This window comes from Bufo gargarizans, chromosome 7 (assembly GCF_014858855.1).
Source record: "Bufo gargarizans isolate SCDJY-AF-19 chromosome 7, ASM1485885v1, whole genome shotgun sequence".
Classification (NCBI taxonomy): Eukaryota; Metazoa; Chordata; class Amphibia; order Anura; family Bufonidae; genus Bufo; species Bufo gargarizans.
In genome coordinates this window covers 163,455,606-163,476,849 of record NC_058086.1, presented here as the reverse complement: position 1 = coordinate 163,476,849, position 21,244 = coordinate 163,455,606, and the positions used below count along the sequence as shown (strand labels likewise).

Sequence of the window (21,244 nt, the reverse complement as noted above, 5' to 3'; positions counted from 1 at the left end):
TCAAAAATTGGAGAGAAGACAGCGTAAAATGGCAAAGAAGTGGCGTTTAAAAAGTCACAATCCCATAGTTTGTGCTTTTTCACACCAGTTTCCTGATAAATGACCCTGACAATAGAGGCACGAATGCCTCCAAAAAAATAAAAATAAAACACTGCCCCTAAAAACGCCAGGAACAAAACCGTGTGTGAACGAGCCCAGAAGCTCCAAAACCGTGTTTTGTCCCATATCCCCACCGAATAGCTGAGGCTAGCCCAGCGCCGGCTCTCCCCTTGCAGGAGCATCACTTTACGGCAGCGGCAGCGCTCTCTGTAGGAATGTGCTCTGCTTCTGACCTAACATTTCTCTGAAGCCACAATGCAGACATGAGAAGAGGCCACCTGCTCCTCAGCTCTGCGGTGGGCGTGGCTGCGCCAGGGAGTGGGCGGCTTCTCTCTGGTTTGGAAGGCACTTGCGGAATGAAGGCGGGGCTAGACTAGCCGAGGGGCGGTGATTGACAGCACATGGGCGTGGCTAGTGACTGGCGCTGGCGAACTTAGGTCGGCATAGTCACAGTGAGAGGGCGTGGCCATGGGGGGAGAGTGGGCGTGTCTGCGCTCGCTGTGTGGAGCTGAGAGCGGTAGCGGCGCCAGTAGGTCAGAGGAGACGCTGCGCGGCGGTGGTTGGCTGATGCTGCTGTTTCGTGTTGATTTTATTCTGCGTTTCGGGACCGTTACTGGAGCGGCACTGTGAGTGGCACGGAGTTACCGGCGCCCCCGGGAGGCATGCTGCAGTCCTTCTGTACAGGTAATGCCGGCACCGAGACTTGTTCTGCCTCTCTGGGGGGTTTGGAGCAGAGATCTGCAACCTGTGGCTTCCAGCAGCTGTTGTGAGGACTACACCTCCCAGCATGCTGATTTGTCAGGGCATCATGGGGGGTGATGGTTTACAAGACAGCTAGGGGGCCACAGATGGCTCACCTAAGGGTGGCCCCTGACTGGAGCGCTGTGTACACTAGGTGGCCCTCAGAGGGTCACCATGCCTGGCCATGGGGGGTGGGTATAATGAACTGGAGGACATTATAGGGGGGGGGGGGGGGAATCATGTGCTCACTTGATTGAGCTGCTGGTGGTGGATCCCATCTGGTCAAGGTGTCAAAATCTCTCAAATCGGATCCGTCAGGTGTGGGAAGTATTTATTTGGAAGTTTCAGACACTTTCAGCGGATTGACAGGACCACCCCAGTTTATGGTCGTGGCGGGTACAGATGTGCGCCAGGATGGTGGCACTTGTTGGGTTTGTGCAGTTATTTTCGTCTTTCTGACAGGGGAAGGTTGTATTGACTTCTGTAGGATTGGGCGCCATGTCGCCATATGGTCTATGGTGCTCCGCCAGCTGCCCCGTGGCAGTGGTTGACCTCCACATAGCAGACAGTGGCTGCCCGCGGACGTCTGTCAAAGTAACATTTGGAAAGCCCGTCTGTGTTCGCAGGTCAATCATGATTAGCCCGGATTCCCTCAAGCCAATGTATGACAGGGAGAAAAGCTGCCGCCAGACATATTTTAATGCCGCTTATCTACAGGGAGCAGAAGATCGGAGACGAAAAATCCATCTCGTGCGGTTCTCCAAAGGCTGGAGGCTATGGACATAAGGTGGTCACTGGTCCTGGTGGCTCCAGGGACATCATTCATCCTTTCATCATCTGCGGTGTCAAAGTGTGTGAATTATTTCTATTTTTGGATGAGCACACGATCCACCACTCTACCTGAAGACTTAAAGGGCCCCTTTAAACCGGACCTTTGGCCCTCTTGCGCCGTTATATGGTTTCCATTGTGAGCATACATGTCAGTCTTTATGGCATGTGTTGATATGGACTGATGGCGGATGATTTTATGACGTGTTGATATGGGCTGATGGTGGGTGATTTTACGGCATGTGTTGATATGGACTGATGGCGGATGATTTTACGGCATGTGTTGATATGGACTGATGGCGGATGATTTTACGGCATGTGTTGATATGGACTGATGGCGGATGATTTTACGGCATGTGTTTATATGGACTGATGGCGGATGATTTTACCGCATGTGTTGATATGGACTGATGGCGGATGATTTTACCGCATGTGTTGATATGGACTGATGGCGGGTTATTTTACGGCATGTATTGATATGGACTGATGATTTGTATGGAGCCCTGCGGTGGAATTGCTGCTTGCAGAGTAGAAGTGCCTTGTGTGCATACGGCTGCCCGACAGTGATGGACACGAGAGTATAGACTATGCAGGCGGTGTGTGTCTGTGCACCAGTCATCATATGCCGATACATGCGTTACTAATGAGCTGCGGCTATGCTCCATGTCTCCCTTATTAATGGGGTTCAGTAGGTTTTACAGGAGGACTCTGCCTATAGGGGAGGTTGGTGTTTGCATGCACATTGGGTCTAAGACCTATGTACATGGATGGATGGGACAAGCCCTCTGATCGCTGCTCGGGGAGTGGATTATAAAGTTGAAGCGCTGCTTGTGCTCTGTTAGTTTTACAGTGTTTTTAATGATACGCTCCTTGACATCAGGTTTTTATTCTCCAATAACATGAGGGTGACGCCCCCACTGCTGTCTAAGGCTACTTTCACGCTGGCGTTTTGGCTATCCGTTCAGGGCTCTCACACGCGGTCCAAAACGGATCAGTTTTGTCCTAATGCATTCTGAATGGAAAATGATCCGCTCAGAATGCATCAGTTCAGTCTCCATTCCGCTTTGGTGTCCATCTGATGAAACTGATCCATTCTGATACATAATATAAGTCAATGGGGACGGATCCGTTTTCACTGACACAATAGAAAACGGATCCGTCCTCCATTGACTTTCAATGGCGTTCAGGACGGATCCGTCTTGTCTATGTTAAAGATAATACAAACGGATACGGATGCAGACGGTTGTATTATCTGAACGGATGCAGACGGTTGTATTATCTGAACGGATGCAGACGGTTGTATTACCTGAACGTATCCGTCTGTGCAGATCCATGATGGATCCGCACCAAACGCGAGTGTGGAAGTAGCCTAAACTGAATGGGCCCGACAGTGATTTTAATGAGCGATGACCACCCGTGTGCGGCGGCGATGTCTCTCCTGAGATCAGTGGAGGTTGTGAAATCCTAGAAGTGTCATTGTCCGATGATATCACGGGAAGGTTCAGTGCACACAGGAAAGTGATGATTATGGCTCCTGTATAGCGGCACGCGGGGGTCTTCTTGCAGAAATGTAGGCAGCGACGCATGTTGCGCCATATTCTGACCAAGGAGCAGTGACTGGTCATACATTATAGATTTCAGGTGGCGCCTTCTGAATTACTTTCTTTTTGTATGGTTTAGTTTGGAATGAAAATGCCAGTGCCTTGATCTGAGGCCGGGTCTGGGCGTCTGTTGATGGGGGACAGATCCGTCATGCGACATGAACCCATTTTCAACTACAGCTAAAAAAAAAATCCATCACACCAGATTTCCCTTTCCACAGATATCTGCTGTGATTCGGCATCAGTCACACGTACTCGCGCCGTAAAGGGGCGCTGATGGCAGAAAATGGTATAAATTGGCCATGCAAAGTCTCTAGTGTATGGCCACCTTAAAAGGATCTCCATTTTTTTTATTTTTTTATTTAACACACCTCTCATGAAAAAAAAAAAAAATAATGCCTCCAGCGGGCATCCGGTCCTCCCTGTCCTGTAAAGTTCCGGATGGACGAGGTTACATTTGTCACTGCAGCCAATGATTGACCTCAGCAGTGACGTGTCCTCCCCCATTTCCCCCAAATACCTTGTGCTTTCAGCTCGGCTGATCATGCATTTAAGGACACATTTTTTGCGACTCGGATGCGGACCCATTCACTTCAATCCGGCAGCAAAAGATGTCCGCATCTGTTACTCCGTTCCGTGGCCCCGTAAAAATTATAGATCATGTCCTATTCTTGTCTGTTTTGCGGACAAGAATTGGCATTCCTATAATGGGCCGTCTGTTCTGTTCCGCAAATTGCGGAAGACACACGGGCGGCATCCGTGTTTTACGGGGCGGACCGCAAAAAATGGCACATTCGTGTGCAGGAGCCCTAACTTGAATAGAGAGAGTAAGGGTACTTACACACTAGCGTTGTTGGATTCCGGCAGGCAGTTCCATTGCCAGAACTGCCTGCCGGAGCCGGAAATCCGTATGCAAACGGAGACCGTCTGACAAATGCATTGAAATACCGGATCCGTCTCTCGGGTTTCATCCAGAAAAACGGATTCAGTATTTATTTTTTCACATTTTTAAAGATCTACGCAGACCGGATCAGTCAATGCGGCAATTTCCTGAACACTTGGGACCGGATCCAGCATTAATACATTTCAACGGAAATTAATGCCGGATCCAGCATTCCGGTAAGTGTTCTGGAATTCATGCTGCGGTATTTTCTTCGGCCAAGTACCGTAAAAGGGACGTAACAGAAGACATCCAGATGCATTCTGAACGGATTGCTTTCCGTTCAGAATGCATTAGGACAAAACTGATGTGTTTTTTTTGGGTCCGGAATTGAGCCCCTAGGACGGAACTCAATACCGGAAAACTTTAACGCTAGTGTGAAAGTACCCTAAAGTAAGCCGCTTCCAGACATCTCTTGCAGTGGATTATGTCTCCGGAGAATAAAAGGATTGGGCGTTTCGAAAATTCAGCATGTCCTGTCCTGAGCTCCCCCGACATCTACTGAACGAACGTCGGGCATATGTCTAATACACATTGGATCACAGATGTCAAGCTTGTGGCCCTATAGCTGTTGCAGAACTACAACTCCTAGAATGCTCTGATCGCTGTAGGCTGTCCGAGCATGATAGAAGTTATAGTTTTGCAACAGCTGGAGGGCCACAAGTTTGACATCCCTGTATCATCTAGTACAGGTTGTCATTAAAAGAGTTGTCCAGGATTGAAAAACAATATGGCTGCTTTCTTCCAAAAACAACACCACACATGTCCGCAGGTTGTGTGCAGAATTGCAATTGACTCTGATGAAGATTAGTTGCAATACCAGACACAACCTGCTGACAGGGGTGGTGCTGTTTTTGGAAGAAAGAAGCCATGTCTTTTATTTTTTTATTTTAAATCCTGGACTAAAGAAGGAGTAATTCAGTTTGTTAAAGGTTATCCTAAGAACGGGTACCCTATACCCCTTAGAGCTCCCCAAAAGAACAAAGCGGCAGGCTGGGCATGCAAACTGCCACTCCGCTCACCTCTGCCGCTGTACTCGACGCTCTCCGGATCTACCATACTGATTGAGCGGAAGTGCTCATGCTTGACCTGCTGCTCTGTTTATTTTAGGGGGTCTCCAAGGGGTACAGGGTACCCACTGATCTAATAGTTCTCCCCCATCCTCTGGATAGGGGATAACGTTTCACAACTGGAATACCCCTTTAATCCACTGTATGTTGGTTCAGTCCACGCAATGGCGTTTTTCTTCGTTTCCATCATGAAACACCTCCCATTGTGGACTCCGCGCCCGGCCTCTGTCTACACTTGGGCTGAATACAGTTTTTGCAGCTTTCACAACCGCTCTTCCTATCTGGGTTTCAGGTGGTGACTGCTGGGATTACTCAGCCTCTTTCTACAAGTTGCTAATGTTTTGTCAATATTTACTAATTAACCCTCAGAAGATACTTGTCACAAGGGAAACTGAGACATTGTAGCAAAACAAGAATGAGTCTGTCTTCTTGGTCTTGATCATGAGTTTATTTTCTTCCCTTTGGGGAAAGTTTCCACCCCCGTCCTCTGTTTAGTTTTTTGTCAGGTGGAAACCCCAGAGATAGAGGGTTGCGAGCTGGCAGTCACCTCCTAGTGTAAGGCTGGCAGTGTGATTGTATGCCTCACAGATTTGGGATTCCGGGTTTAGGCCTCATGCACACGACCGTTCAGTCTTTTGCTGTCTGCAAACCGCGGATCCATAAAAAACGGAAGCCGTTTTGCGGAACGGGCGGCCTATTGTAGAAATGCCTATTCTTGTCCGCAAAACGGACAAGAATAGGACATGCTATAATTTTTTTGCGGGGCCACGGAATGGAGCAACGGATGCAGACAGCACACGGAGTGCTGTCCGCATCTTTTGCGGCCCCCAATTGAAGTGAATGGGTCCGCACCCGAGCTGCAAGAACACACAACATAGAACATGCCGCAATGTTTTTCCTAAGCGCAAAGATGATGGGTGAAAAACGCACATCACATCTGGACAGAAAACTCACTCTTGTGAAAGAGCCCTAAGGCCCCCTGCACACGATCAGGATTGCGTGCGGATTTTCCGCGCGGATTTGCGTGTGGAAAATCCGCACCGTAGGTCATGTTCATTGTATTCTATGAGAATTTGAAATTCTCAATGCACACGATGCAGATTTTTTCCGCGCGGATTTTGACCTGCGGTGCGGATTTTAAAATCCGCGACATGTCAATTAATTTTTTTTTTCCTGACCGGATTTTCTTAATTCACTTAGTGAAATCCGCATGCAGAAAATCCGCACCAAATCCGCATGCAAATCCGCACCAATTAATGCGGATTGACCGCGCGGATTTGCCTGTGAACACCTGCGGATTTCAGTGCGGATTCTCCGCACATGAATCCTGAACGTGTGCATGTAGCCTAAGGGTTCATGCTCACAGCAGTGTAGTTTGCTGGGTTTCCGCACCAAAATTACTTGGGAATTTTGATACCGGATTTGTCCCATTATGTTGCCGCCTTCATTTCAAGGGGTGAAATCTGCACTGAAAGTCCACTCACACAATTGACGTGCTGCAGAGTTCCCGAATCCGCACCACAGGTCAATTTCCGTGTGGATTATTTCCCCAGTCTGTAAAGCCTCATGCACACGACCGTTGCTGTCCGCAAAACATGGAAGCCGCTCACGTGCCTTCCGCAATTTGCGGAACATAACAGGCGGCCCATTGTAGAAATGCCTATTCTTGGCCGCAAAACGGACAAGAATAGGACATGTTATTTATTATATTTTTTTGGGATTCTGATTGCGTCTGTTTTGGGTCATCCGTTTTTCCTTCAGGTTTTTATGTGCAAGTCTCTGGTGACCCCGTATGAAACGGCATGATTGTAAAAAAAAAAAACAAAAAAACTTTTAACCTCCTGTTTGCTTTATAATTACTACCCTGAAACTACTATTCTATACGTAGTAGAGAGACGGGATAATTGGGATGAAGTGATAAATGTCTTAACACAAGGGCCCAGACAGTGTGAAACTGGTGTGTGATTTGAGGAGCGCGTCCCCTCTGGCCGTTCCAAGCAAGGATCTAATCTCTCCTGGAACTGCTGCCGGCACGTCTGCTTCTTAGCAGGTTTCTGTGGAATCCACGGGTGTATGACTTGTATCTGGGGGGTAATGCTAACCCGACGTTTCCAAGAGGAAAATCCGCCTGAGTTGTCCTGTGTAGTCATTGAGAGGCCGGTGTCTGTAGTGCAGGGCATTTTGTACTGCACCACTGAAGCCGGCCGCACACTTTCGGTAGTTCGTTCAGCCGTCCACTCTTCCTATCAAGCTCCTCATACACATACATGGAAAAAGGGGAATACCCCACCGCCAGCGCCTCTGGCGGCAGATTATCTCCCGTGAGAGCAAAGGATCAGACATGTTGCCATTCAATATGCCCAATCCTTTCTCGACCCAACATATGCCGAACGCGCATCGGCCGAGCATTTCATACACAGACGATGGTTGGCCATCCCTGAAGATGTCTGTGTGTCCGTTTTTTGTTTTTTTTTGCCCTCCGTGTGTCATCTGTATTTCACGGATACTGCTAGGAGATGCTTTGAAAAGTCATTTTCAGCCTATCACTGGTCCGTGAAACACTGATAGAACACAGATACCATCCGGGGTTGTGTCAGTGGTTTTTCACAGACCCATAGACTTCAATAGGCGTGTTTGGTCCATGTCACGCATGCATGTTTGCCATTCCGGTCACATGAGGGAACATGTTCTCGTGATCTTGTGGATAGGGGATAAGTTGTTGAATAGGACAACCGCCTTGAGGCTGAATTCTCACTTAAGTTCTTTCCATCAGTTACTGTGAGCCTAAACCAGGTGTGGGTCAAAAACACAGAACAGGCGGAAATCTTTCCATTATACCTGATATCGGAGTATGCTTCATTACTGTTTTTTGGCTCACAATAAGGGCTCATGCACACGACCTATGTATTATGCGATCCACAAAACACAGATCCGCAAAAAATATGGATGATGTCCATGTGCCTTCCGTATTTTGCGGAACAGAACAGCTGGCTCCCATTAGAACAGTCCTATCCTTGTCTGTAATGCGGACAATAATAGGACGTGTTCTATTTTTTTGTGTAACGGAAATACGGAAACAGAATGCATGCAGATTAACTTCCGTTTTGTTTGCGGACCCATTGAAATGAATGGTTCCGCATACGGTCCAGAAAAAAACAAAAAAAAACGAACAGACACAGAAAGAAAATACGTTTTTGTGCATGAGCCCTAAGACACCATGCACATGATCGTATTTTTGGTCTGTGTCCAATCCGCATTTTTGCAAATTGCACACGGGTCCGCAAATAGAACGGACGGCACACCAATGTCATCGATGTGTATGCCTGCATCCGTGCAGCCAGGCTGCAAATAATAGAACCTGCCCTACGGCTGCGGGCTAGACCCATTCAATTAGAATGGGTCCGTTGTCTGTCCGCACTGCAAACAAATATGACGTCATATTTATTTGCGGTGCGGAACAACGGAAAGAAACACCACGAAGCACTCTGTACTGCTTCCGGTGTTCCGTTCCGTGACTCCGTTCCACGTCTCCAGAATTGCGGACCCATTGAAGTGAAGGCGTCTGCCTCTGACCTGCAAAAAATGCGGATTAGATACAGACAAAAAAATACATTTGTGTGCATGAGCCCTTAACGTGTGTCCCTGGAGTTGTGCCTGCTGTGCTTAGGGTATTTTCACACTAGCGTTGTAAGGATCCGGCAGGCAGTTCCGCTGCCGGATCCTTTAGGCTGGGTTCACACCTGAGCGTTTTACAGCGCGTTCCTACGCGCTGTAAAACGCTCAACAAGGAGAAACCAATGATTTCCTATGGGAATGGTTCACACTTGGGCGTTTTACAGCGCGTACGATCGCGCTGTAAAACGCCCGACGCTCCAAAAAGTACATGAGCGACTTTTGGGGCGTTTGTGGCCATAGGACACTGTAGTGAATCACACAAACGCGCGTCAAACGCGCGTTTACTATTACAAAAACGCGCATAAAAATGCGCGTCAAACGCGCGTTTGCGCAACGCTCAAGTGTGAACCCAGCCTTAGACTTATTCATTGAAATACCTGATCCGTCTGTCCGGTATCATCCAGAATACCGTATCCAGTAGTTAATTTTTTTCAAAGCTAGAAAGAACTGCGCATGCGCAGACCGGAAAACCGGATCCGACGATGCAGCAATTTCCGGAACACTTGGTACCAGATCCGACATTAATACATTTCAATGGCAAGTGCGGTAGGGTTTAGGGACGGAACTGACGACATCCTGATGCATACTGTGAACGGATTGCTTTCTATTCAGAATGCATGGGGACAAAACAAGCATTTTTTTTTTTCCGGGTATTGAGACCCTTTACCAGATTTCAATACCGGAAAAGAATAACGCTAGTGTGAAAGTTCCGTTATTACTACATGACTATAGGTGTAGCTGGTCCTGCTGGGGGGCATCCTAGACCCTGCAGAACAGGTGTCGCACACATGATGATAGGCTCACGGTTGCTTCATTTCCTCTTGTCAAGCTCCTGCTTTTTTTTATTTTTTATTTATTTTTAAAGTTTGTTTCACTGATAAATGTGTGTGTGTGTATATGTATATGTATATGTGTGTGTGTATATATATATATATATATATATATATATATATATATATATATATATATACTCGCTGATATAATGCAAGAGGCTGTGGTTAGATCGGAGCCGTCACTATTGCAGGGCTATAAATCCAGGGCTCGTACTACTTTCAAGTTTGTAATAAAGCCCCAGAGCGCTTGAAGTTTTTGACCTGAGCGTAACCGCAAATTATCTGCTTCATGTGGCCTGAACTTGAGTGCTAACAATCTAAACTAGTGTACGTGTCCATCCAGGACCGTTAAAGAGGAGCCGTCATCCCCTCCGGACTTGCCTGTTTAGTAACTACTTGCATTCCACCAATTCTGGAGCATCTATTCTTATGACTGTTGTGCCATTCCTTTATTATTCCTAATAGAAATCTGTCTGCACTGATTGGACAGCGTCAGACTGCGCAGGGACCCCCCCCCCCCCCCAAACTGGTAACACCCAGTTGTACATTTTTTTTTATTTTTTCAAATAACCTTGTAGTATAAATAATTAAGAAATGACTTCTAGTCATGAGAATAGATGCTCCAGAACTGGTATTTTCAGGTGGAATACTATTATTTGCTAAACCAGCCATGTCAGGAGAAGTGTCCCAGGATTTACCAGTTGATGGCCAGTATTTCCAGCACCAACTGCTGATCAGGTCGGGCCCTCTCCTGTCAGATATTGATGCCCACCAAAATCAAAATCCTGGAGAACAATTAAAGAGATATTCTTGTTGTGTGAAGTTACCCCCTGTCTACAGGATAGGGGGTAAATATTAGATCGGTGGAGGTCCTACCGCTGGGATAGCGCCTGGCAATCTGCAGAATGCCCATAGACCTGAATGGAGCGTGCCCGGCCTACTGCTCCCTTCATTACGGGGTCCCCTTTCTCTTGATCAGTGGGTCCCAGCTGTAGGACCCCCCCCCCCCCCACCAATCCTGTGGATAGGGGATAACATCACACAACCTGGATACCCCTTTAAGTCTCATTTTGCTCATTATATGTGTAGCACTTGGTCACTGGCAGTTTAGTAATCAGCACTTATGTTGCCCTGACTTCCCGGTGAGGCTGTGATTGGCTTGTGTTCATACACAGCAGCCAATCTGAGGCGGTCGTGCTGCAGGGGGAACCAATGATGAGACAGGGGGTGTGTCTCAGACTCTTACAGCTTTCCTGTAGGCACAGATCACAGCTCTGAGCTAAAGAGCAGCCAAGCAGCGAGATTGGAGCAAAATAAATAGGCAGGTAACCCCCCCCCCCCCCCATAGGCAATGACTGAAATATCATTTTGAGCTCCTGATTGATTTTTCCTTTAAACCCCTTTTTTCCTGCCCTTTTACTAATGAAATTGTAACACCTCCATCATTTTATTTTTCTTTCCTATCATCGCCTGCACACAATAGGAGCGGAGTCTGTCCGAGCTGTAATCGTCTTTCACTTTCCCCCAGCCCTGCCAGGGTCCTTGTGCTGAATGCAGGATGGTTATCAGCCCCGGCTCTCGCCCGTCTGTGTTTTTCCTGTCGGTGTGTGCTATCGATTGTATTTAAATACCCCGGAGAGTGTGGGATTTGGCAGCTGATCATATTGAGGCTTTGACTTTCCTCTTCCTAAATAACAAAAGTCTGAGGAAACTCGCTAATCTTAAGTGGCTGAATAGCATTTGTACATTCCTGGGGGTGAATATTAAAGATGTATTTTCCGCAACCACTTAGGTCTCATGACTTTAAAGGGTTTGTCCTGCTTTCCGATATTGATGACCTATCCTAATGATCTGACTCCTGGCACCCCTGCTGGTCGTGTGTTTCAAGGGGCCGTGCGAACGCTGCTTCCTCTTTAATGGGTTATTCCCATCTTAGACATTGTGGTAATGTCGCTAGGATCCGCCCCCAATTTCTGATAGGCGCAGGTCCCACCTCTGGGACCCTCACCTATACTTAGAACTGGGCCCGCAAAGTGCAGGAGGGTTCACAGCTCGGCCGTCCTCCAGCGCGCAGCTATTTCCAATTGAAATGAATGGGAAGCGCACTGTGCAAGCACGGCTACCGCACTGTTCACTTCTATTGGGCTTACGGAAATAGCAGAGCCAGTTCTTGACAATTTTTGACAGTCCCATAGAAATGAATGGAGGGCGGCCATGCATACGCAGTGCACGCTCCATCACTTTGTAAGTATAGGGGAGGGACCGGCACCTTTCAGACATTGAAGGCATATCCTAGTGATATGCCTCCAATGTCCAAAATCGGACAGCCCCTTTAATATCTACGTGCGAGCCATCAACATTGTAGCGGTGGTGCATGGTCATTATGATCTGATATCTGAGGATAGGTCATCAGTATTGGAAAACCGGACAACCCCTTTAAGGCCCTATTACACTGAGTGGTGTTTTTTTTGGCCAGTTATTGGGAACGAGTGTAGAATACTCGTTCCCGATAATTTCCCTGTGTAATCAAGCCACTGATTGATGATAAATGAGCAAACGCTCGTTTGTCGGATGATTTGCATCTTTCATCTGTGTATTCAGGGATCTGCTGCCGATAATCAACAGAATTGAACGGAGGAGGGAGGAGGTTGGTAGCAGTTGTTCCTTCCACATTCACTATGCATTGGCTTCTGTGATAGGCTGGAGCACGTGTTTGTTGGCCTGCCCGGACATCGGACAGTGCGATACGGCAATGACAGACATTTGTAGTGCACTCTTCTCACAGTGCAGGCAGTTGTGTGCCCCCGGCGACTCCCTGGGAAGTCATATAGGCGCCGACTTGACAATTTTTGGAGCATTAGTCAATGTAAGGTTAGTTATTAAAACAGACATGTCAGGAGAGGTTACAGGCATAGGTGTAATTACCAGGGTAGCAGACGGAGCAGCTAAGAGGGCCCATCTCCCTGGAAAAGTTGCAGTTAGTGGTGAAATGTATGTGAGGTGGAATAGCTAAATGAATGTGTCCCCATTCTAAATTTGACATTGATTCCCATGGTTACATTGTATGCAGAGTGACATCACTGTGTGCATTTCACCTGCATCACTGTTTATATAACATCAGTGATTTGATTTTCTTTGTACTGTGACTGCACTGTGTACATTATCCCTGTACTGTGACATCACTGATGAGATTATCCCGGTATTGTGACATCACTGAGTTCATTATCCCTTTATTGTGACATCACGGTGTACATTATCCATCTACTGTGACAGTACTGTGTTTATTATCCCTGTGTTGTGACATCAGTGTGTACATTATCCCTGTACTGTGACATCAGTGTGTACATTATCCCTGTACTGTGACATCAGTGTGTACATTATCCCTGTACTGTGACATCACTGTGTACATTATCCCTGTACTGTGACATCACTGTGTACATTATCCCTGTACTGTGACATCACTGTGTACATTATCCCTGTACTGTGACATCACTGTGTACATTATCCCTGTACTGTGACAGTACTGTGTTTATTATCCCTGTGTTGTGACATCAGTGTGTACATTATCCCTGTACTGTGACATCACTGTGGTCATTATTCCTGTACTGTGACATCACTGAGTTCATTATCCCTTTATTGTGACATCACGGTGTACATTATCCCTGTACTGTGACATCACTGTGGTCATTATCCCTGTGCCGTGTACATTTTCCACTGTGTACATTATTATTACATTGCTGCTTGTAACTATAGTGTCCATTATCCCACTTTAGATCGACCCCTTGTTCTAGGATCCATGTATTTAAAGTAATTGTTTTGGGTGACCTTAAAGAGGTGAGAAGAGGTGGAAATGATTAAAAACTGCTAGAGCAGAGTCCTCCTCGGTGGTCAGGAAGATGGCGCCCTGGGTGTTACGCTTCACGAGGCTCCCAGTCTCTGTAATGATTTACACTGCAAGTGGGCGCAAAACAACGCGAAGCAAGCAACCTGCTGACATGTAGCCAATGTCCTGCGCCTGCCTACAGTCATACATGCCAGCTGGAGCCTGGACTACCATATTCGTAGGTGGTGGGGCCCACACCTTTAAGGGCTGTTTCACACGAGCGGATGCCATGCATGACATCCGCTCCGTGAAAGAGTGCCAAGACCCGATGCAGACTGCAGAGGCACGGAGCATTAACATGACTGATAATGCTCCGTGCCTTTCTGTGACCTCTTTACTATGAAATCACAGTGAGATAAAGTTGTCCCTGTGATTTCGTAGTAAAGAGATCACAGAGAGGCACGGAGCGTTATCAGTCATGTTACTGCTCCGTGCCTCTGCAGTCTGCATCGGGTTTTGGCACTCTTTCACGGAGCGGATGTCACGCACGGCATCCGCTCGTGTGAAACAGCCCTAAGGGAACCGGTGTCTGATCTGCCAGCCTCGTGATGTAGAGCAGCAGGAGCTGAGTTGATTAATGTATAGGTTCACAGGAAAACTTTTTCAGTATAACATGGAATTTATATGATTAGGAGTCCAGTGGGCGGTCCTACGCAATGACCGCTTTGTCTATATACACACTTAAGGTGCGTTCACATGACCGTATGTATTTTGCAGTTCGCAAAATGTGGATCCACAAATGTAGATGACGTCCATGTGACATTCGTGTTCCTTTTTTATTTTTCGGGCCCATTGTAACACTGCCTTCTCTGTCAATAGCCGCGAAGTGTTGTGTTTGCTAAAGAGTCTCTTAGGAATCCAATGAGCAACACTTGAACATGAATACCCATAATACTAGTAGATACAAAGTCTGAAAATGTCACTGCAGCTGCCCCCTGTTCTATCTTATTTGCAGGACTGGGGACCGGACATGCGGATAACACACAGTGTGCTGTCCTAATTTTTTGCGGTCCCATTGAAATTAATAGACCGGCATGCAATCTGCAAAACATGCGGATCGGGTGCGGACAAATAATGCAGTCGTGTGAATGGGACTTTATACAGAGAAGGCTATTAATGCAAAAACTGCCCACTGGACTCCTAATGTAGAAATGACGTTCTACTGAATCTTTTCCAATAAAACTCTCTCAATCTGCTCAGCTCTTCCTGCTCTATAACATGTCTCCTGCAGATTAGATACTATGTGGGAGATTTAAAAAACAAATCAGATTCATTCACCTTTCATTTTTCACAACTCGTTTGGAAAATGAAAGGTGGAATCGGATTGGTTGCTGTGGGCAACTAAGCCAGTACTACTTTACACCAGTTTGATGAATCTGCCCAAATGTTTAACATGACATCATGTTCCCTTTCATTTCGCGGTCTCTGGTATGCAGACTAGGGCTAATTTCATAGGTTGCCATTTAAGCTATCAGAATGGTTTTTAATAGTATGGAGGACTCTAGAGCACCCAACGTTAAATCCACCTGGAAAATAGGAAGACCATACAATCGCCATTTTGATATTGCACTGGTGGGATTCAGTCCCATTGCCAACTATTCATAAACATAAACCACCATAAAGCATCTAAATAACACTTAAAGGGGTTGTTTAGGCAAAACATGGCTGCTTTTTTCCAGAACCAGTCCACAAATTGTGTCTTGTAGTTAAAGGGTTTTTCCAAGGCTTTTTAGTTTTTATACTGATGACATATCCTGAGGATAGGTCATTACTATCTGATCAGTGGGGGTCCGACACTCTACGCTAGGCTATGAAAAGGCCATGGTGGGGGTCCCAGGTGTCAGACCATCACCGATCAAAAACTCTGCTTTATACTTGGCTCCATTAAAGTAAATGTCAGTAAGCTGCAGTACCACACAGAACCCATGGACAGGTGTGGCGCTGCTTCTGGAAGAGACTGTCTAAATAACCTTTACATACTTTTCTCAAATTTTTGTCATTTGTTTTATGAGGACATTGCTTTTTGTCATTGATCAGAATCTGCCTCTTTGACTCCAGACGATCAACCATTATCATCGGGGGAGGCCTCTAATAGCCGGCCAGGGGAAACCTTTCAGTGCATGATGGTTCTTCAGTATTGAACGGGTTGTGATCCGACCCGAACACTGTTGTATGAATGGGTTAAAGCGTTTGCACTTCCCCGTTTCAGCGTACATTGACATGCTCTCATCTGGTTTAGTTGGTGGTTGAGGGTTATTTCCTGTAGACTGACTTCCTGTTCTGAAGATCGCTCTCCTGCTGAGCCTTTAATGGGTTCCTGTTATAAGTCAGCAGGAGTCTGTGTCACCAAATTAGAGTTTCAAAACTTTGATTGTACCCGATTACAGTAACGGCAACCATTTTGTCTTCTTTATATTCTTGTGTTCCGCTATATTCTCTATAGTAATGACTTCAGATTTTTAGTACTCTCTCATTTTGACACATTTAGCTTTAAAGGGGTTGTTCACCTGTGAGGACCCTTTCTGCAGACCTGACCCCAGCTTGATTGGACCAGCAGTGAGAATTGTACTTGTATGATCTCTGCCGCTGTGTTCCGGCTCCATCACCCCATCACCTCCATCTCTGCAGGTCTTTGGTGTCCCCAAGTCAACATCCAGGTGGCAGAGCTGGTGATAAAGCGAAGAAGATGCAACGCAGCCGTGGAGATCAGGTAAGTATGATTCCCACTGCAAGTCCAGCCACATTGGGGGGTCTGCAGAAAAAGGTCACACGGGGTTAACAACGCCTTTAAGAACCTTTTGGAAATGTCTTTGCAAGTCCTATAAATCGGGCTGTTTCTATTAGGAAATATGCTATTCATCCTTGAGGAGACACGACAGAGTATGGAGGCTGGTTTTTCAGGCAATGCTCCATGGGATAAAAGTATGCAAAATAGCTCCTACCAGCCAAAGCATAGACCCATCTGTAGACGGCACTGTTTGGGAGGAGTTGTACCCCACGATGCCGTCTACAGGTGTCGCTGGGTTGGCTGGGAAAAGCAATAGAGCTCTGTCTGAAAAATGTGCCTTCAAATATGCATCTCAGAGGGTTTGGGGTTTTCTTTTGACACGTCGTTGCAGCTGTCCTATGGAGCTTTTATGATCTGGCACCCAGCACATTTCCAATCGGAGAGGCCACTGTCCTGGGTAATGCACCCAAAACCCTTCTCAGCTACTTGTAGCTATCGGTAACAAAGACTTCTCATGCTTGGGCCATAGGTGGCATGAGATATTACTAAGTAACTTTCTTATTAAATCTAATTTTTTCTTTTTTTTTCTTCTAGGTTTGAATTTGTGGCCTATGGGCAAAGAGTGGCACTGAATGCTTGCTGAGGGCCTCTCAGAAGCACGCTGGGATGTTGCGTCAGAACGGAGGAGGTAACAGGCGTGGTTTAGGATTTTCACGGTTTTCTACCTCAAACTTCTTCACCATCTCAAATTCTGCCACCTGGGGAATGGGGAGAAGCACCAAAAGTAATTCTCTGAGCAGTATCAGCACCAACTCCGATTGCTATGACAGCTCTGTGGTGGACCCGGAATACATCATGCAGCTGGTGAATGACGTCAGGAGGTTTGCTGACGTCCTGCTCTATCTGAAGGAAGCTTGTGTGTCTCCAGGTGAGTGCTGAGCTTCTTCCAACATCCTTCTGGGTGATGTTTGCCGTATTCAGAAATTGCTTGTTTGCTCATGAACACTGTATATATTGATATGTCGTTGCATTGACCGCAGTGTCTTGTTTACCTCAAAACTATGAAGTGTAAACCGAACTATTACCTCCCTGTACATACTGAAATATAATGTCTTAGACTTTTATACTGATTGGTAGGTCTTTAGTATCTGATCGTGGAGGTCCGACACCCTGGGTCCCCCTCTTATCAGCTGTTTTAAAAGGCACCAGCACTCGCAGTAGTGCTAGGGCCTTCTCGGAGCTCACCAAGCAGAGTGCCGTACATTGTATAGCGGCTGTGCATGGTATCGCAGCTCAGCCCCATTCCCTTTAATGGGGCCGAGCTGTGACTGGGCCATGTGGCCGATTAACGCAGCGTCACATGGCCAAGGCTGATCTGTGCGAAGCGCCGGTGCTTTCTCAAACAGCTGATCAGCATCAGTCCTGGGTGTCAGACCCCCACCAATCACATACTGATGACCGGGAACCCCCCCCCACCCCCCATTAATGAGCTTTATGAGTTTGCTTGGATATTTAAAGGGGCTGTACACCATTGGGGGAAGGTTTTAGCAACCCCCCTCCCCTCTCCTGGGCAGACCTGCAAAGGGAGCTCCGCTGGGCTCTCTGGATGTAAACTTCCTGTTTGATGCTGGCTGCAGTGGTGACATATTCCCCTTGCATCATGACAAATGGACATATGGCTCAAGGGGAGCAGGTCACCACTGCTGACAGAGATTGGCTGCAGCTGCATCAAACAGGAAGTTTGCATCCAGGAAGCCCAGTGGAGCAGCCGAGGCCTGGGAGAGGAGGAGAGGGGAGCCATCGACGGGAAGCGGGTAAGTATGATGCTCTTTGCAGGTCTGGTCACCCCAAAGGTGCACAATCCCTTGAATGAGTAAGTAAAGTTTCATTCTATATGGCTGTTTATATGTGATAAAGTAACTTTTGATGAATGTTTCCCTTTAAGTAGATACAGGGTTGTTATCAATTGAATCAAGTTTTATTTTACTAGAGGAACGAGTTGCGCAAATGCAGTCGTTATTCATCAGAATGGAGTAGGTCAATGTATCGTCAAGAATTGTGGACCTCTTACCTTGGTGAGATTTTAAGTTCCTACCAGATGGTTGCCACCACGGCGCTCAGGGGGCAGCTGCAGTGACATTTTCAGACTTTGTATCTACTAGTATTATGGGTATTCATGTTCAAGTGTTGCTCATTGGATTCCTAAGAGACTCTTTAGCAAACACAACACTTTGCGGCTATTGACAGAGACTTGGTTGGTGTCCAAGTCTCGCTTGTGAAGCAGAACATTAAGGTAGCAGTGAGCTCCCAAATAGTGGTTAACAAAGTGCTCCAGACTGTACTGGCGGTGGAGGACTGCCGTTATCTTTGATGTCGATGTAAAAAGTGTCTTGGTGTGAAACGATTAGTGCCTCAGACCAATGCGCACCGTTCCATCGCCCTTTGTGATGGAAGCGTAGAGAATGCCTCCCTCTTCTGGCTTGGACATGGTAAATGAGGGCTCTTTGTGCTCTTGGCTGGTTTTGCAGGACTTTTCTTTTTTTCTTCTCCCCTTCATCTTTTATATTTGCTTGTATGTATACAGTGCGTAGCAGCTTAGTGTCTCTGAACAGGAAGGGCATATTTCTATATTTTTAAATACCTGCCTCATTACGGGGACAGCTACTTGGCAGGCCTCCCACGCCGATACAGTATGTTATACCATTTACATTACCAGTCCTTTATTACTTTAGCAGTACCACACATGTAATACTGCATACTTGTGTATGTCTGCATTGTGTTTGTGGTCATCATTTCGAGTTTGGATGATTTTCTGTTTTAACAGTTTGAAGGTTGACTGGCAGCGTCCATGTTATTTTTTTGGTGGAACCCATCTTGCCTTTCAGCCAAGCCAGATGTGGAAAATATAGAATGTGGTGGAGGAGCTGGCATGATTGGCAGATTTTTATGACATTTATGTAAAGTTTATGATCAACTTGAATACTTTGTCCAGGATTTTACTATCTAAAGCCTATCCTCAAGATGGGCCACCAGTGAGGGGTTCAACACACCGCACCCATGGTTTGTAGGGGTTGGAGGTGGTTACGGCAGCACTGCTCCCATTGAAGTGAATAAGAGTAACGCGGTGACCAGCAACATTCACTGAATAATGTGTATTTTCGGTGCCACTCTGAAGCAGGTGTTCGATGGGGGCCTGATAACGTATTGATAGCCCATCAATATAAAATTTTGGAAACCCCTTTAGAGCACTGTGCATTTCCACACCAGAAACCACATGAGTTATTTGCAGTTTTTGCTGCAGATTTGACACAGGTTTTGCTGTAGATCTCACCCTTGCATTGCAAATCCACACTATCGCACCAACAATTGGCATACTGCAAATTTTTTAATCTGCACAGCAGGTCAGTTTCCACACGGGAAAATAAGCTAAGTGTACATGAGATTTCTTGTACTTTTTCCCTCCTTTTTTTTTTTTTTTTTTTTTTTTTTTTTTTTTGTTTCGTTTCGTTTCATGGACCCCCATTTGTTTTTTGCCCTACTTGAAAAACTGGGTGGAAATGTGTGGTGTTTTTTTATTGCGTTTTTTTTTTGTCCCAGTGTATTTTAGCCATACTGCTCTAAAGAGAATGTGACAATAGAGGGGGTACATAATTTCCTAAATAAAAACCCCAGGTGTGGGAAATAAATAAAAAAAACACCAGGTGCTCAAGCTTAAAAACTGCTAAAGTCAGGTGTCCTATTAATTCATTGTTTTGGGCTCAAAGAAAACACCAAGACAAAAAATTGTGAGTCCTACAGATATTGATGATTCTAATTAGCAGGGGTCAAACACTGGGCACTCCCACTGATCGGCTGTTACGGGCAGCCGCAGTGCCTGAAATTATACTGTGTAGTGGGCGTACTGGGGTATTGCAGCTCCTCTCCCACTGACATGTACGGAGCCTTCTGCTTTCACTCTGTACACTGTTAGTTTCCGACACCATGGCTGCCTGAAATTGCTGACAATGAGTTGTCAAACAACCACCGATTTCATATTGATGACCTATCCTAAGGACAGGTCTTCGCTATCTCTAGTCCAGACAAACCCTTTAAAGGTGTTACTCACAAAGAGCACAGGATAGAAGAGTTGCCCGTTCCTTCGGAGTCTGATCTCTGGATCCCCCACCGATCACAAGATGGAAGTCTCAAGACCCCATGTGAATGGAGCAGTGGCGTACATGAGCATCCACTCTTCGCTTCTATCCCAGACAGTCCCATGGAAGTGAGTGGAGCAGTGATCACTCAAGCACGTTACCTCTTCATTCATATGAGGACTCTGGGACCTCCATTCTCCTGATTTTCAGGTGATGAATGTTCTTTTGAAGGAAAGCCCCTTCTATTTTATTCCATTGTTTGGACCTATCAATATCTAAATGGTTTATAGAGACTAGTTAAATATGTCAAGGGAGCAGTAGACATGAGATATTACGTGGCTATGATCACCAGCTGACCCTCCACAAAGGTTATCTGCGTGCCTGTTGTGGTGTGTACATTTTATCAAGGAGCACGTAACCAGAGGGTAGGACTTGTCCAACCTGTTCCTGTACCCTTGAACTGCCCAGTAACCTAGAAACCTTCTAAAAGAGCACAGTTCATTCTGCTGGAAGTCTCATTAGGGCTTTGTGATTTTCTAACATACAATGTATGGAAGGAAAATAAGCTGTGCTGATCACTTAGTGGATGAAGGACCATGTAGAACCAAATGGTTGGGGTCGGGTGAGAATTCCAATTTAGTCTCGGTTAGATTTATTTTTTTGTGTGTACTTCTTTCCCATTTGATAAACTACATCGGTCAGTTCAGGTCTGC

At 46.3% G+C, this 21,244-nt stretch overlaps 1 protein-coding gene across 1 annotated transcript in view; it reads left to right on the top strand.

Moving 5' to 3' along the window:
* The first annotated feature begins 644 nt into the window (after nt 1–644).
* Nucleotides 645–21,244, top strand: part of ARHGAP29 (Rho GTPase activating protein 29) — a 111,984-nt gene continuing 91,384 nt past the window's right edge. The window contains exons 1-2 of the mRNA XM_044300678.1: nt 645–783; nt 16,993–17,326. Coding sequence (XP_044156613.1) covers nt 17,065–17,326 — 262 coding nt within the window. The 5' untranslated portion in view covers nt 645–783; nt 16,993–17,064. The remainder of the gene's footprint in view (nt 784–16,992; nt 17,327–21,244) is intronic.